Below are 18,960 nucleotides of genomic sequence, written 5' to 3' on the forward strand. Positions count from 1 at the left end.
AAGTAGTTGTTTCATATATTTTGTTCAGTTTTCTTATGTTTACACTAGAGGTCAGTTCTCACAGCAGTTAAACCTTCATGGGCAGAAGTGGAAATCTTCTATGTGTTTTTATTTACAGTGAATCTCTTATAAGCAGCATAAATGTCTTTTTTTTTTATTGTTGTTGTTGATGTGTTTTTAAAATCTATTCTGATAATCTCTGTCTTTTATCAAATTGTTTAGTCAATTTAGATTTAATATAATATTGGTAATATTGAATTTAGTCCTACCATCATGGTATCAATTTAAAAATTTCCTTTATTTTTTCTCTGTTGTTTGTTCCTCCTTTTGCCTTTTTTTAGATTAATTGAGTGTTTTTAAAGTCCACTTTTATCACTTTTATTGGATTTTTAGCTATACCTCTTTTGTGTTTTTTTTAGTGACTGCTGTAGTGATTGTAATAGTCATCTTTATCTTATCACAGTCTACCTTGAATCAATATTATACTACTTCATGTATAAGGTAAGAATATTACAAAAGTGTAATTCCATTTGCTCTTTTCCTGTCCTTTGTGTGATTACTGCCATATATTTTACTTCTATATATGTTATTAACCACACATCACATTTTTTTTTTACTTTAAAAAGACAATTTTCTTATAAAGAAATCATAATAATAAAAAAAACTTTCTATTTACCCATGTATTGACCATTTTCTGTGATCTTCATTTTTCCCTATTGATCTGAATTTCCTTTTGCTATAACATTTCTTTAGCTTGATGAACTTTATGTAACATTTTAAAGTAGTGTGTTTCTCAATTGGGCTATAAATTAGCTTTTATACATCTGAAAAAGTTTTTATTGTGTATGTGTGTATCTTCATATTTGAAGGATATTTTTACTGGTAATAGCATTCTAAGTTGACAGATATATTTTTTTCAATAATTTGAAGATGTAATTTCCTTTTCTTCTGGCTTCTACTTTCTCTTAAGAATTCCTCTGTCAGTTTTGTTTCTCCTTTGAAAGTAATATGTCTTTTTCTTCCCTCTGACCTTTTAAAATATATATTTTTCTTAGTTTTTGGATGTTAGCAATTTTAGTGTGATGTACCTAAGTATCATCTTTCTTTTTTTAATTGTGACATGTGTTTTTCATCATGTTTGTAAAGTTTTCTGCCATTATCTCTTCAAATATTGCATCTGTCCCATTGTGTCACTCTAGTCTGTATTTCTAAAAGTTTGATTCACTTATGTTAGACTTTTTTACCATGTTCCTAAGTTTTCTTATTGTCTTGTCTGTATTTTATATCCTTGCACCTCCTCTGATCTATATTTTGATTCACTAATTCTTTCTTTAGATGTTTCCAGTTTTCTCTTAAACCTATTTTTAATTAGTTATTGTTATTTAACATAGCACACGAGGTTCACTGTATTAAAACAGTTTTACACATGATTCTGCATCATCTATTTCGCTGAATTCTGCTAGGCAGTTCTTCTACCAGTCTATCCTGATTTTTCTCTTGTGGCTCCATTTATCTGGCAGCTTGACTGGTTTTGGATGATCTCACAATTCTTTACTCACACATCTGGTGGTTTGAGCTGATTGCTTGATCTAGGGGTCCTCAGGCTGCAAATGATTGTTCTCTGCTGTATTTGGCCTATCATCCTCTGGTGGTGTAGACTGGGATGCTATACATATATGTTTAGAATAGAATTCCAAGAAGGAGAGAGCAGAGTATATATGCCTCTTGAGGCCTAAGCTCAAAATTTCCATACCATTACTTCTGAATTCCACTGTTCTGAAAAAATCTTCATGCCAATGCATGTTCAAATGGTGGGAAAAAATTGTACTTTTTTGATGAGAGCAAGGATAAAGTAATATTATGAATTTTGTACATGCAGAGATGTGAAGAATTTGTGTAAATTATTTTTCAGCTCATCTAATTAGTTCTAACTACTTTGTTTGTTTATTGACGTATAACTCATATGACATAAAATCCTTCATTTTAAAGTGTACAATTCAGTGGTTTCTAGTATAGTCAGTAGGTGTGCAACTATTACCATCGTATAATTCCAGAACACTTTAATTACCCCAAGACAAAATTCCATACCCTTTAACAGTCACTACCTGTTCATCCTTCCCTCTAACACCTGAAAACCACTAATCTACTTTCTTTCTCTGTGTATTTGTCTATTCTGGACATTTCATTTAAATGCAGTCATATAATGTGTCTTTTAGTGTCTGACTTCTTTCACTTAGCATACGTTTTTAAGGTTCATCCATATTGTAGCATATGTCAGTCCTTTACTTCTTTTTATGGCTGAATAATATTAAATTGCATACCACATATTCATACTCATCAGTTGATGGATCTTCAGCTTATTTCCACTCTTTTGCTGTTATGAATAATTTCTCTTTGGTATGTATCTAGGAGTTTATTTTTTAGTCAAATGATAAATGTATATTTAACCTAAGGAATTGCTAGACTTTTTCCAGAGCTACTGTACTATTTTACATTTCTACCAGCAGTGTATTCTAATTACTCTCCTCACCAATATGGGTTAATACATCATTTTCTTTATTATCCTCCTAGTTGATGTGAAGTGGTAGCTCTTTGTGGTTTTGTTTTGCATTTCCCTTATGACTTACGGTGTTCTTTTCATGTGCTTATTAGCTACTCATATACTTTCTATGGAAAATGTCTATTCAAATCATTTGCCCACTTTTAAATTGAGGGGTTTGTTTTAAAATGGTAGAATTGTAAGAGTTATTTATGTGTTCTGGGTATGAGACCCTTATCAGACATATGATTCTCAAATATTTTCCACTGTTCTGTGGGTTGTCTCTTCACTTTCTTGACGGTGTCATTTGAGGCACAGCACTTTTTTTGATAATGTCCAGTGTATCTTTTTTTTTGTTAGTTGCTTAAGCTTTAGGTGTCATATATAAGAAACTGTCGCCTAATCCGAAGTCATGAGGACTTACGTCTATATATTCTTCTAACATTTTTGTAATTTTAGCTCTTACCTTTAGGTTTTTGATCCTTTTTTAGTTAATTTTTATATATGGTTTGAAGTATGGGTCCAGATTTATCCTTCTGCATGTGAATATCAAGCTATCCCGGCACCATTTGTTGAAAAGACTATTTCCCCAGTTAAACTTCTTGACACCCTTGTTGAATATCAATTGATCATAGATGTATGGTATTATTTCTAGACCTAATTCTATTCCATGGTCTATATGTCTGTCCTTATGACAATGGCACATGGTTTTATTACTGTAACTTTGAAGTAGGTTTTGAAATTGGGAATTGTCAGTACTCCAACTCTGTTTTTCTTTATCAAGATTGTGTTGCCTAATCTGAGCCCTCTGTTTCTAAACATGAATTTTAGGATCTGCTTGTCTATTCCTATAAAAAAAAGTCTTTTGGAATTTGATTGCATTGAATTTGCAGATCAGTTGGGATGAATTGCTATCTTAATATTAAGTCTTCCAATCCATGAATACAGATGCCTTTTCATTAATTCCTTTTAACAACGTTTTGTAGTTTTCAATGTACAAATCTTGCATTTCTTTGGTTAAATGTATTGTTAAATGTTTTATTCTTTCTGGTTCTATTGTATTTGGTTTTTTTTTCTTAATTTCACTTTCAAACTTTTCAGTTTGTAAGTGTATAAAAATACAATAAAACAGATTTTTCTACAATTGATCTGTAGCATTGTTGCAGACAATTATTAGACTAAATAATTTTTTTGGATTTCTTAGTTTTCTGTATGGAAGATTATGTCATCTGAAAGTAAAGTTAGTTTTCTTCTTTTTCAGTCTGGTTGCCTTTCATTTCTTTTTCTTGCTTAATTGCCCTGTCCAGAACCTCCAGTACAATACTGAATAGAAGTGACAAGTGAGGACAGTTTTGTCTTGTTCCTGACCTTAAAAAGAAAACTTTCAGGGCTTCCCTGGTGGCGCAGTGGTTGAGAATCTGCCTGCCGATGCAGGGGACACGGGTTCGTGCCCCAGTCTGGGAAGATCCCACATGGCACAGAGCGCCTGGGCCCGTGAGCCATGGCCGCTGAGCCTGCGCATCCGGAGCCTACGCTCCGCAACGGGAGAGGCCACAACAGTGAGAGGCCCGCGTACAGCAAAAAAAAAAAAAAAAAAAAAAAAAAGAAAACTTTCAGTCTTTTACCATTAAATATGATGTTAGCTATGAAGTTTTTATACATGCCCTTTATCAGGTTAAGACAATTCCCTTCTATTCCTAGTTCGTTGAGTATTTTCCATCTATTGAGATGATCTTGTGATCCACCCCCACCCCACTTTATTTCTCTAATAGTATGTTGTATTGATTGATTTTCATATATTTAAATAATCTTGCATTCCTGGGGTAAATGCAACTTAGTCATGGTGTATAATCCTTTTATATTCTAGTGGATTCAGTTTGCTAGTATTTTGTTGAGAAGTTTTGCAGCTATAATCATAAGAGGTATTAGTCTGGCATCATCTTTTCTTGTGATAAGTTTGTCTTGTCTTTGTATTAGGTTAATACTGGCCTCATAGAATGAGTTAGGAAGTCTTCCGTTTGCTTCTGTGTTTTGGAAATATTTGTGAATAATTGTTAATTCTCCTTAACTGTTTGGTAGAATTCATGAATTAAGCCAATTGATCTTGGGCTATACTTTTCTGGCACTTTGTTGATTACTAACTCAATCTTTTTATTGTTATAGCCTGTGCCTATTTTCTGTTTCTCCTCTAGTAAGTCTTGGTAGTTAGTATCTTTCTAAGAATCTCCCCTATCATCTAGGTTATCTAATTTATTGGCATACAGTTGTTCATAGTATTTCCCTATAGTCCTTTTCCCCAGTCTTTGTCAGTCGTATGTCTCATGTTTCATTCCTGATTTTAATAATTTGTGTCTTCATATATTTCTTTGTTAGCCTAGCTAAAGCTTTGTTGATTTTGTTGCACATTACAAAGAACAGTTTGTATTTGGCTTTATTGATTTTCTTTATTGTTTTCCTACTCTGCATTTTATTTATTTTCACTCTAATCTTTATTATTTCCTTTCTTCTGCTTGCTTTGAGTTTAGTTTTCTATTGATATTTTACTTTATTAAGGTGCAAAGTTGGTTGATATGAGACCTCTTCTCTTTTTTTTTTTTTTTTTTTTTTGTGTTATGCGGGCCTCTCACTGTTGTGGCCTCTCCCATTGCGGAGCACAGGCTCCGGACGCACAGCCTCAGCGGCCAGGGCTCACGGGCCCAGCCGCTCCGCGGCACGTGGGATCTTCCCAGAATGGGGCATGAACCCGTGTCCCCTGCATCGGCAGGCGGACTCTCAACCACTTCGCCACCAGGGAAGCCCGTTTTTCTCTTTTTTAATGTAGGCTTTTACAGCCATAATTTTTTTTTCTGAGCAGTGTTTTGCTGCATCCTGTAAGTTTTGGTATATTATGCTTTATTTTAATATACCTGAAAGTAATTTTTAATTTTCCTATGATTTGTTTTTTGATCCATTGGTTATTTAGGAATGTGTTGCTTAATTTCCACAATTTGTGATTTTCCCAAATTTTCTGTTATTGATTTCTAATTTTATTCAGTTGTGGTTAGAGAATATACTTTATATGACTTCAGTCCTTTTAAATTTATTGAGGTTTGTTTTATGACCTAGTATATTGTCTATCCTGAAGAGTTTTTTATGTGCACTTAAGAAGAATGTATATTCTGCTGCTGTTATGTGGATTTTCCTGTTTATGTCTGTTTGGTCCAGTTGGTTTATAGTGTTGTCCAAGTCTTCTAATCCCTTGCAAATCATCTGTCTAGTTGTTTGATTCATTATTGAAAGTGAGGTATTGACATCTCCAACTATTCTTGTTGAATTCTTTATTTCTGTGTTAATTTCTGTCAGTGTTTGCTTCATGTAGTTTGAGGCTCTCTGTTAGATGCATGTGTGTTAACAATTTTTATATCTTATTGATGGATTGTCCTTTTTATCATTACAAAATGTCCCTCTTCATTTTCAGTAACATTTTAAAAGTCTATCTGATATTTCTATAGCCATTCCATCTTTCTTGTGGTTGCTGTTTGTATGCTATATCTTTTTTCATCCATTCATTTTCAATCTCTTTGTGTATTTAGGTGTGTCTCCTATGAAGGGTACATAGTTAGATCTTTGTCTTTTATCTGGTCTGGCTTTTCTGCCTTTTGATTAAATCATTTGATCTATTCACATTTAATGTTATTTTTGATGCAGTTGGATTTATGTGTGTTATTTTATTTTTTCCCCTGTATATCATGAATTTTCTGTTCTTCCACTCTTCATTTGTTTATTTTTTTGCAGTAAGTGAATATTTTCTATTATAACATTTTAATTTTTAATGATTTTTTTATTATATTTTATGAGTTATTTTCTTTCTTTTTTAAAATAAATTTATTTATTTTTTGGCTGCGTTGGGTCTTCATTGCTGTGTGTGGGCTTTCTCTAGTTGCGGTGAGCGGGGGCTACTCTTCGTTGTGGTGTGCGGGCTTCTCATTATGGTGGCTTCTCTTGTTGTACAGCATGGGCTCTAGGTGTGCAGGCTTCAGTAGTTGTGGCACTCGGACTCAGTAGTTGTGGCTCACGGGCTGTAGAGCACAGGCTCAGTAGTTGTGGTGCACGGGCTTAGTTGCTCCGTGGCATGTGGGATCTTCCTGGACCAGGGCTCAAACCCGTGTCCCCTGCATTGGCAGGCGGATTCTTAACCACTGTGCCACCAGGGAAGTCCATGAGTTATTTTCTTAGTGGTTACTCCAGGGTTTACCATATATAGCTTATCTTATTAAAATATGCTTCAGATTTATACTAACTTAATTCCAGTGAGATGAAATAATGTTACTCATATAGATCATCTCTTTCTTCCCTTTTTGTGGTATTGTTATATGTATTACATCTGTATATGTTGCAAATCTAACAGTCCATTTTTATAGTTATTATTTATATAGTTTTATGTCTTTTAAAGAATCTGAGGAAAAAAAGGAGGATGCGTATGTACTTATAGCTTTTGTTATATTAATCTTTGTATTAACCATTTTTGGTTTTCTTTGTTTGTTCCTGTGGATCTTTGTTTACCATCTAGTAATACCATGTCATATACTTGGCCCAATATAGATTTTCTCTGATACACTTCCTCTGTGGTGTTATTGGGGAATGCATTATGTTTTATGTTTTATAGGCCCAACAATACCATTATTTATATCATTTAAAATACAATCTTTAAAAATCATGTAAAAGAAGAAAGGAGACAAAACATATATATTTACTGTCTTTTATAATGACAGTTCTGTTATTGTTGCTCTTTGTTTTATTTTGTGGAGTTAAATTACTATCTGGTGTCACATGCTTTCTTCTTGAAGAGCTTCCTTTAGTATTTCTTGTAAGGCATATCTGCTGACAGTGAATTCTCTCAATTTTTGTTTATCTGTGAATGTTTCACTTTAATTTTTGAAGAGCAGTCTCAATGGATAGAAAATTTTTGGTTGACAGTTTTATTTTTAGGACTTTGAATATATTATCCCACTGGCTACTGACCCCCATTTTTCCTGATTAAAAGCCAGTTATTAATCTTATTGGGATATTTTTAGGTGAGGAGTCATATTTTCTCTTGCTGCTTTCAAGATTTTCTACTTGTTTTTGGCTTTTATCGCTTTTATTATAATGTATTTATCGATCTCTTCATGTTTATTGTACTTAAATTTTGTTAAGCTTCTTGGATGTGTAGATTAACATTTTTATCAAATTTGGGGATTTTTCAGGAATTATTTCTTCAAATAAATTTTAGGCTTCTTTCTCTCTCTCCTATCTTTCCAACACTCCCATTACACATAGGTTGGTGCACTTAATGGTGTCCTGCATTTAGCTGAGGCTCTGTTTATTTTTCTTCATTCTGTTGTCTGTTTGTACTGCAGCTTCCATGGTCTCTACTGATCTTTCTTCAAATTTGCTAATTCTTCTGCCAGTTCAAATTTACTGTTGAATCTCTAGTGTATTTTTCATTTCAGTTTTTAAAAATACTTTTATTTTATTTCTGTTAGTATGTATAGAATTTTATGCACACCCCTCCACCCCCCACCCCCCCGCTTTTTTTGGCTGCACTGTGCAGCGCGCGGGATCTTAGTTCCTCGACCAGGGATCGAATCCGTGCACCCTGTAGTGGAAGTGCGGAGTCTTAACCACTGAACCGCCAGGGAAGTCCCTCATTTCAGTTATTTTACTGTTCTACTTTATAATTTCCATTCGTTGTTTTTTTATAATTTCTGTTTTTTTATTAATACTCTCTTTTTGTTGTGACATTGTCATCATATGTAACTTTAGTTCTTTAAGCATAATTTTCTCATTTTTTCTGCCTTTAATTATTTTGAATATTTTAATTGTTTTCTAATTGTCCTTTTACTCCAATTTTTGGGTTGTCAATTCTCATTTTTATTATCTCTCTTTTGCCTGACTCTTCTTTATGATGCTTTTTGATTTTTCATTTTGAGGTTTAATTCAGTAAGTGTTGTTGTTGTTGTTGTTGTTTTCATTGTCTTTTATTTCTGTATCAAAGGCTTGCAAATGAAGGTGTGATAGCCAAACCTGGTTGACTGCCTATTTTTGTAAATAAAGTTTTATTGGATTATAGCTATTATCAATAGTTTGTGTATTGTGTATGGTTACTTTTGTACTGCAGTGGCAGCAGTGGTAGTTGTGAAGAGATTTTATGGTCTGCCAAGCCTAAAATACTTACTATGTTGCAGTTTACAGAATCAAGTTTTTCCAGTTTCTGTTCTGTGTGACCTGAGTTGAAGAAGTATTTCAAGGGTCCATTTATGTCTACTTTTGCATGAGGCTTTTCTTGTTTACAGAACAGGTTTTAACACTATTGTTTGATGTTGGGGTTTCTCTACCATATGGAAAGTGTGAATTTCAACCCAACCCATATGATCAGTATAGGCTTTAAGTTCTCACAAGTGACTTTTGTCTTTCATACATTCTTACCCATGTTAAGGTTCCTTTCTGCTTCTTTGGGCTTGTGATATATTTTAGTACTTTTTTCACAGATATGGGCTACAATTGAAGACTTTAAGCATTTTAAATATGGTTCAGTTTAGCTTTCTAATTTGAGTATGCCAGAGATCATATCTCCTGGCCCTGCTGGGTTTTGAAACCCATACCTACTAGCTGTTGCTAGTCTATCCCCATGTATAGTAAAGTTCTGTCACTAGCTCACACTTCTCTTTCACATTCTTGTTTTGAATCCCTGTTTTATTTTTAGCAATGATAATTCCCTTTTCTTCTAAAGGGCTATGTTTTGAAAAAAAGTTTTGGGTAAATTTTAGCCTTGATTTTCTGTGTATATTTTGTTTTGAATTTTGTTGAGAATGCCAAGTAGATACTTTTCAATGTTTTACATCTGTTTTAGAGAGCACATATTTTTCAAAACGATGTACTTTATTTGCATATCAAGTACTGTGTTTTTCATTATGTTTTATTTTCATTCTTTTCTGTTTGTGTGTACATAGATGAGAAGCCATCTGGGCTGGTTTTAAAATTTAAACAAAAAACAGTATGGATGACTTCTCTTTAGTTTCATTCATGTTCCAGAACCAGGTTGTTATTAGAACCTTTCAAGTAACAGTGTATCCTGGAAGAAGTATTAGATACAAGCTTACATTACCTGTTGATCCAACCCCCTAATGGCAGTGGATAATAAAACATCATCATAGGCTTTATAGTATATCCTTTTCCTGTGTTTGATACAGCCATTATTACATCTGGGTCCTGCTTTCTATAACATGCCTTACCCTTTGCCATTGCTGCCATACTAGTTATAAGCTGCAACGATGACTATCCTTTTTTTGCTGGAAATTTTGCCAGCAGTTAGGTCTAAATTATACCAGCTTTCTGTATGGTATATTCATTACTTGGAACATTAGACTTTGCTGTATCTCATTCTAGCAGCTGATATGCTTCTTGGTTGCACTATGGCCCAGAACTGCCTTCAGAACTTGTCGCTTTCAGGAAAGTTACTGTTGAGAGGCATTATGCCAGGAGTTCTCTTTTAATTCCCAGAGGTATAGTAGGTTACTACTTTCTAGTTTTACTTACGTAGTTGTCATCATACCCCAATTCTTGTTGTTTCTGGCAAGTTTTTCTATTATTACAGTGGTAATCTATGAGGAGGATATTAGATGAGATTGGTAAATTTAGTCATTTTATTCAGAAGTTAAGACATTTGTTTTTCTGATGAAAAAATGTAGCCAGGGTTTCATAAAAATGTTTATAGTAACCCATCTCTTATTTTGACTTTTTCAGATAATGCTTTACATGTAGTGAGCACTCAATAAATTTTGTTTTTACCTGAGTGAATTAACCTTAGTGGTTTTACATAAAATTTTCTATGAAAAAGTAACTTAAAATTTTAAGCACAATGTTAAAAAATTAAAGTTATTATTTTTCCTTATTATAAAAGTAATATGAATTTATTGTAGAAAACTGATGATGCAGAAAAATCTTACTAAACTAAGATAACCATCATTAACTTTTCCATGGGCATATTAATACATTTAAAAACAAAATTGTGTTCATTCTAAATATATTGTTTGAATCCTTATTTCACTCAATTTATTATGAATAGTTTTCTTGTTATTAAATTTTCTCCTAGCTGTTTCATAATGTAATATAAAATTTGAAAACTATATTGTAATTTTCTCAGTTTCATAAAGAGGAAGATTACTCAATATTTTTCCATGATGACTGCATGTCATTTCTATACTATGTTGCAATAGAGTTATGCCTCTGAAAATATCTGTAAGATATAGGTATTTGTTTTATACTTTTTTTTTTCTTTACTCTTTGATGTTAACTCATGTTGATGACCTTATGCTAGTCTCTTGGGATTTCCCTCTTACTTTCAAATTTTGTACGTACAGTAGGTATGAGATTTAATGTCTGGTCTTTGATTCATACATCCTTATTGTGCATTTGTTTCTGCCATTCTTTAAATGTGTGACTTTGGGTAGTTGCTTAATCCAGGCCTCCTGATCTTAGAAAGAACCCTAAAAATAGTACCTTCCACACAAAATTGTTGTGAGGCTTAAATTATATAATTCATGTATGCCACTTGGATCACTATCTAGCCATGAGGTAGTATTTACAATATTTTAAAAACTGATACAAAATGTAAACTGACCAAGCAGAATATAGATGACAGCCACAAACAACTGCAATCGACTAAACATTAGCTTTCTTGGCTTGAGCAAGAGAGAGCTCAATTAAATGCTGTCTTAGTTATAATAATGATGAAAATGATTATGAAAGTGACAATGATTATGATGTTTTGACAAGATGTTACCAAACTAAGTCAGTATTATGCCCCCAATAGACACTAAACATGAGCTTTCATATAGGAACTTTATCTCTCATCTGAAGTTTTAAAATTCTATTGTAATATTAATATGAAAACATATTAGACCTCATATTAAGAAGACATAAAAAAATCTTATGCTTTAAATCTGTTTCTGTTTAGTTCACATTCAAATAGAATTTTAATTAAGCCTCGAAGCTTTTCTTGCCCAAAGAAGATATACATTTATACAAAGTAATTTAAAAGTGCTATGTTTGCTAATTTTAAACTAATGTATTTTCTTGAAGTAAGGACTTATTACCACATAATTTTCTATATTTATTGATCCTTTTTTATTATATGTAAATATAATTAAGATGCATTTTAACATTCTTTGTCAAAGCTCTTTTATTTATTCCTGTTAATAGACATAATTGTCACATGAATCTTTAAGGAATATGTTAAAAGATATTTCCTCCTTAGCTATAACTTTTATGTTTCACTTAAATTTCTAACCCCTACATTTTACAGATCATAGGCAAAATTTCAACACAGAATTTATTGTATATAATGTCCAATATTAGTATTTTGAGACACACATTAAAAAAAAACTTGGGAAATGCCCGTTGGACTCTGCTACCATTCAGATTTGTAAAATAAATTCTTTGTCTTGATGGCAGATATACTTGATACTGTTATGTAGATATTAAAAAAAATTTTTTTTTTACTATTTTCCTTAGCTTGCCAGTGTAATGGACATAGCACTTGCATCAATAATAACGTATGCGAACAGTGTAAAAATCTTACCACAGGAAAGCAGTGTCAAGACTGCATGCCAGGTTATTATGGAGATCCAACCAACGGAGGACAGTGTACAGGTAATTATTTTTTCTTTCACTTCAGTGTATTTTTACTACAGAAAAGAAAATTAAGAAAGATATGCCTCTTGTGGAAAATATATTTTATTAAAGGAGTTTTTTTCCATTAAGTCTCAATATTTTTGGAAGGTAATATATATTAGGGACTATGAACTATAAGAATTCTGTGATATACTAGCTTTAAGAAAATCTTACTTTTTCTTATTTCAAAATGAATACATGATTACTATAGGAAATTTACCAAATGCAGATAAATTAAAGTTAAAAATTACCTGTAATCTTACTATTCTAAAATAATCACTGCTGATAATTTGTTTTTTAATAATAGTAAGTTATCATTTTACATTTTACTAGGAATCAGAAATAAAGGCTTTGTGTATGCCTTACATCACTTAAGTTTTTTTTTTTTTTTTGACAGGGTGATAGTATAACAAGGTTTAAGAGAATGAGTTTAGAATCAGTCCTTGGCTGAAATTCCCGCTCTGCCACTGTTTAAATGTATGGCTTCAGTTAATTCACTTAGCATCTCAGTGCTTCATTTTTCTCATATGTAGAAGGAAGATGATAATATTTCTTTGGATTATTGTAAATATCAAATGTGATCATATGTAATAGAGTCACATATAATAGGAATTGAAGCACGTTAAAAGAGCATTATAAGAGCTAACTATTATATAATTTTTCGATCATGAAACCCTTCTTTTCTCTATTTTCTTCTCTGTCCTGCTGCTTCTTTCTCCTACTTTTTAAAAAAGAAACTTTGGTCTTTCTTTAAAAAATTTCCTTAAAAATTTTTTTTTTCAGTAATACTTCTTCATTTCTAGATTAGTCCTTGTTCCTTAAATCTTTAATCTACTTTGTCTAAATGGAATAGCCTGTAGAGCACTCACAGAAAAGCCTCAGTTGTTGGCTGTGATAAGATGAGAAATCTTTATAAGAGAGTTGGGCCTGGGCCTTTAGATAAAACTTTGTAACACTACCTGCATATTAAAGCCACCTGGAGAGCTTTTAAAAAATACGGATGTCTGGGTCAATCCCTAAAATAATTAAATCAGTCTCTTAGTTTATCGTAAGGTGATTCTTGGTTCTTTTCAAAGTCTTCCCAAATGATTCTAATATACACTCAGGGTTGAGAAACACAGTATGATGAGCTGTGCCTTAGAGTCAACAAAACTGCTCTGGTAATAGCAGGTTTGGTGCTGATTGAAATTTTGTGATATGGAAAGCTCTGCCCTGATTGAGGCTGTAATACACAAATTGTTTGACGCTTGCATTTTCTGTGTTCTAGGCACTGTACTCATAGCTTATATTCATTATCTCATTTCAGCTGTACAGCAACTGTATGGGAGAAGTCACAATTATCTCCATTTTACATACAACCAAATACACAAAGAAGTTAAGTAAAATACCCAAATCATACTGCTAATAAGAGGAAGAAAGTGTCTGATTCTTAGGCCTAACTCTTAACTATTAATGCAGAAGTGGTGTTAATATGGACAGGGAGGATCCAGTAGCCCTTATTAGCCAAAAGCCACAGCTTAGTGCTGTGTTCATTGTATACAGAAGCAGCAGTAGAGATGTGTACAACGGAATCCACAGAGTGTAGACCTTATTACCTAGTGGAGTCATAGTATTTTGTTATTTTATGTTTATTAAGTAAAAAGGTAAGGATTTTGGAGCCATCCTGTTTTCCAAAAAGCTTTTTACTACTGAATTTTCTATAGCCAAGAATTTCATTGGACAAAAAGTGTATTTCAGATAGATTATTTATGTTATATATATATAAATGTTTTGTTTCCATAACTTTAAGACAAAAACACGCCTGGGTTGTTTTTTTTTCCACATTGCAATTTATATGTGTTTGCAGCCTTTCATATATTTAATATACAATTGTTGTTTTAATTTACTTTTATGAAAATGATTTCATTTACAGTCTCCAAATTATTTTAATGCCTATATAATAGTCCATGGGGATTTTGTGAAGTAATTTACTTCATATACTTCTGTTATTTATATATTGCTTCCAACTATAACCCCATTTTTAGCATTTTTAAAATTTGAGGTCAAATTCACATAGCATAACAGTAACCATTTTAGGTATACAATTCAGTGGCATTTACTACATTCATAATATTGTGCAACCATCGCCTCTGTTAAGTTCCAGAAAATTTCCTTCCCTCCAAAAGAAAATGCCATACTTATTAAGCAGTCATCCCAGTCCCTGGCAGTCACTAATCTGCTCTCTTTCTTTATAAATTTACTTATTCTGGATATTTCTTGTAAATTTGATCATAAAATATTTGACTTTGTGACTGGCTTCTTTTACTTTGCATAATGTTTTTAATGTTCATTCTTGTTGTAGCATCTATCAGTACTTCATTCCTTTTTGTGGATGAATATTATTCCATTGTATGGATATATCACAATATTTTTACACATTTATTCATTGATAGACATTGGCTTTTTCCCCACCTTTTGGCTATTTTGAATAGTGCTGCTATGAACATTATTGCACAAGTTGTTTTTGAATACAAGTTTTTAGTTCTTTTGTATATAAACTAGGAGAGGAATTGCTGGATCATATAGCAATTTTATGTTAGTAACTTTTCGAGGAACTGCCAAATTGTTCAAGTTGTTTTCCATGGTGGTTGCACGATTTTACATTCCCACCAACAACGTGGAGGATTCCAATTTCTCTACATCCTTGCCAACAGTTGTTATTTTACTTTTTCAGAAACTTTTAGCCATCCTAGTAGGTGTAAAACTATTTCTCATTGTAGTTTTGATTTGCATTTCCCTAATGACTAGTGATGAAGTTGTTGGCCATCGTATGGTTTTTTTTGGAGAAATTTCTATTCCAGTTCTTGCCCATTTTAGAACAATTTTAAAAATTGTGGTAAAATGTACATAATGTAAATTAGCCATTTTACCATTTTTAAGTGTGTAGTTCAGTTTCATTAAGTACATTCACATCGTTGTGCAACCATCATTACTATCCATCTCCAAAACTTTTTCCATCTTGCAAAGCTAAAACTGTATAACCATTAAATAATAACTCTTCATTCCCCAACACCGGCCCCTGGCAGCCACTATTTTACTCTTTTTCACTATGAATATGATTACTGTAGACACCTCAAATAAGTGGAATTATCCAGCATTTGTCCTTAATGATTGGTTTTTTTCAGTTAGCATAATGTCTTCAAGGTTCTTTCATATTGTAGCATGTGTCCTTCCTTTTTATTGCCGAATAATATTCTGTTGTATGTATATACCACATTTTTTAAATCCATGCATCCATTGATGGATGCTTGAGTTGCTTCCACCTTTTGACTATTGTAAATAATACTGCTATGAATATGGGTGTACAAATATTTGTTTGAGTCTTTTTGTCTTTTCATGTGCATATTGGCCACTTGTATATCTTCGGAGTAATGTCTTTTCGAGTCCTTTGTTCATTTTTTAAATTGAGTTATTTGGTTTTGTTGTTGTTGAATTCTAAGAGTTCTTCATATATTCTAGTTATGAGGTCCTTATCAGATAAATGATTTGCAAATATTCTCCCATTCTGTAGGTTGTCTTTTCACTGTCTAGACAGTGTCCTTCAAAGCACCAAAGTTTTAAATTTTTTTTTTTTTTTTTTTTTTTTTGCGGTATGTGGGCCTCTCACTGTTGTGGCCTCTCCCGTTGCGGAGCACAGGCTCCGGACACGCAGGCTCAATGGCCATGGCTCATGGGCCAAGCCGCTCCGCGGCATGTGGGATCCTCCCAGACCGGGGCACGAACCCGTGTCCCCTGCATCGGCAGGCGGACTCTCAACCACTGCGCCACCAGGGAAGCCCCAAAGTTTTAAATTTTGAAGTCCAGTCTATCTCTTTTTTCTTTTGTTGCTTGTGCTTTTGGTTCATATCTAAGAATCCATTGCCAAATGTAATGTCATGAAGATTACCAAAGTACTATTTTAATTTTTTGCCAACATAGGCAAAAGGAACGTTTGAGTAAGTATATTAGCTAAAAACTGTTTTAAATTAAAATAGTAAGTTTTATCATTCCACCAGGCATAGTGCTTTTAGAAATATGTTCCCCTTTGGGGATGATACTTCTCTGCTAGGTTTAAGACTAATTCAGTTATTTCATATTATTTTTGTTGCTGACATTATACATGTGGAAAGCTGAGGTACAATGCAATAGAAAACTAAAGAGAATGAAAGATAAAAGCTTTCTTATTCACTGTTGCACATTCCCTGGTAGTTTATGAAGCTTTAAACAATTCCTTATAGTTTCCTTATTTCCTAAATTTGGCAAAATAGTATTTTTCTGTCTGTGACTTTTCTACAGTGATATGATATATGAAATTCATTTTTATTTCTTAGGGCCACATTAGCAATCTAACTAAATTAACAATATGTCACATGTGGTGAATTATATTTAATGTGGCACTGGCTAAAATCAATTTATAAAATATGAGAAGTAAAAGTTTTCTACTATTTTTTCATTTTTAGTTCACTTTATTGAGAAAAGTTCATTTTTTCATTAGTAGTTGCACGTATTAAAATTCAAAGTCCATGGTGATGTTAAGGGAAATAAGGAAATAGATTTATATTTGAATGGTAAGGCTTTAAATGTACTGCAGATTTAGATATTCTTTTAAAAAGTTGGCCTACTAAAGCCATTTAACTACGTTGTCAATATGTAAATGTACTTGTAGACTTCCTTCAGATTGTTTTTAAACTATGTTATATTTATAGCTGTTCTGTTAGTACAATTATTGAAAGTGCTTTATTATTAAAATTATTTTATTTCTTATTAATGTTCAGGAAGATGCTCTGTTACAAACTTGCTCTGACATTGGTTATCTCTCTCTCTATCTATCTATCTATCTGTCTTTGTAGCTATAAAAGAATATAACATTGTTAAGAGTTTGGGCTTTGGAATTATACTGATTGGGTCCATATTCTGGCAATGGCACTGTCACCTTGGATAATTATTTAACCTCTTAGTGTCTCACTTTCCTCATCTGCAAAATGCAGCTAATTTAATTTACTGTGAGACTTAAATAAACATATGAAATAATTTGTATTTCCAGCAAATGTTAACTCCATAATGCAAACTATTATTGCAAATTATTATTGTTACTATTTATAACATCATTAGGCTTAAGTATGTTAATATAAATGTGTGAATCAGACTTTTGGGACAGTATTATTTTTGCCATGTTATCTCCAATTTAACATAAATTTTAGTAAAAGAAAATAAATGAAAGTTTCATTGAATAGAGTAACAGCTCAATGTGCTACAACAGCTCAACACTCAATATACTGTACTACTTTGCGATGAAGGATTACCCTTGAATTCCACAATTACTGACTACTTACTATATGCAAAGTAGTGTGTTAGGACTTATTAAAATTTATAGATGGTTGACTTGAACAGCACAGATTTGAACTGCGCAGGTCTACTTATACACGGACTTTTAAAATAGTAAGTACTATAGTACCAGTATCCACGGTTTGTTGAATCTTGTGTATAGAAGATGCAGAACTGTGTATAGGAGGAACCTGGTATATGGAGGAACTGCATATATGGAGGGCCAACTATAAGTTATACAGGATTTTTCTGTTGCACAGAGGGTTGGTGTCCCTAACCCCCTCCCTATTCAAGGGTCAACTGAACATTGTGTAGGTGCTGTAATAGTGTTACGTAGAAGTTGAACGATAGAATCAGGGACAAAGAGGTTAATTTTAATGGGAGGATCTGGGTAGGCCCTTGAGAGTTGAGGCAATTTGCATGCTTCAATTTTCTGTAATTATTATTAGCTGCATGTTTTTCATTATAACTTGTTCTAAATGTAAGAAACTAAGCTATAATGTTATTAATCTTAAAAATATTTTAATATCTTTACATGTATTTGTTTTGTTTAATTACTCATAAAAAATGGACTATAAGAAAAAAGCTCCCCATGTGAAGTATACAGACATTTAAAAAATTGCAGTCTTGTATGAGTAATAGTTTTCTTCATCTAGGTCTTACATTTTCAGTTACTTTATTGTAAGATATCTAATGGGTTTGGTTGGTGTTATGAATAAATTCTTTTCCTTTAACATTGCATTCATAACTGGTTTTAGTAAAATGTAATTTTGTATTTATTTATGACTTTTAGTTCATTTTATTATTCTTTTTCTAGGTTCTTAAATAGTATATGATTTTCTTTCTATATTTTTTACTTTTAATAGTGATAAAGAAACTCTTAGTTTCCAGGTTGAGGAAAAAAAAGTTCTTTCAACATAGTAACAGTTCTGTTTTTACCTTTGTTTCTTATTAGCAAAACTTATGTTTTTCTTTTTGGCATATTATTAATATCTGTCCATAACAGGCTTTTACAGAAATATTTAAAACTTTAATAAACACACTGGGCTATGACACAGATATTCTCTGAGACTTGAGGGTGGTAAAGAAGATAAGTGAACTCTTCTTTCTCTCTACTAGGATGGGAGATTTTTTTCATTTTAAACCCTTCTTACATATTGCAGATTGTTCAGAGAAGCTGAAAGTTTATAACCAAATGAACTCGAGCATTTCTTAAAGTAAATGTAAGAAGTTTAATTCCCTGAAAATGGAAGCATTGACCTGAATAATCTAAAAATGCAGATAAATGAAAATCACTTGATATGGAAATCTTGTTGTTTTTTTTTTATTAGTTTCTGCTTTATAACAAAGTGAATCAGTCATACATATACATCTGTTCCCACATC

The 18,960-nt window shown here is 32.4% G+C and overlaps 1 protein-coding gene across 1 annotated transcript in view; it reads left to right on the forward strand.

Moving 5' to 3' along the window:
- ATRNL1 (attractin like 1) overlaps positions 1-18,960 on the forward strand; it is a gene marked incomplete at both ends in the record, with an annotated part of 692,251 nt that overhangs the window by 186,234 nt on the left and 487,057 nt on the right. The window contains one exon of the mRNA XM_079717281.1: positions 12,074-12,211. Within this exon, the coding sequence (XP_079573407.1) occupies positions 12,074-12,211 (138 nt within the window). The remainder of the gene's footprint in view (positions 1-12,073; positions 12,212-18,960) is intronic.

This window comes from Hyperoodon ampullatus (assembly GCF_949752795.1).
Source record: "Hyperoodon ampullatus genome assembly, chromosome: 1".
In the NCBI taxonomy this organism is placed as follows: domain Eukaryota; kingdom Metazoa; phylum Chordata; class Mammalia; order Artiodactyla; family Ziphiidae; genus Hyperoodon; species Hyperoodon ampullatus.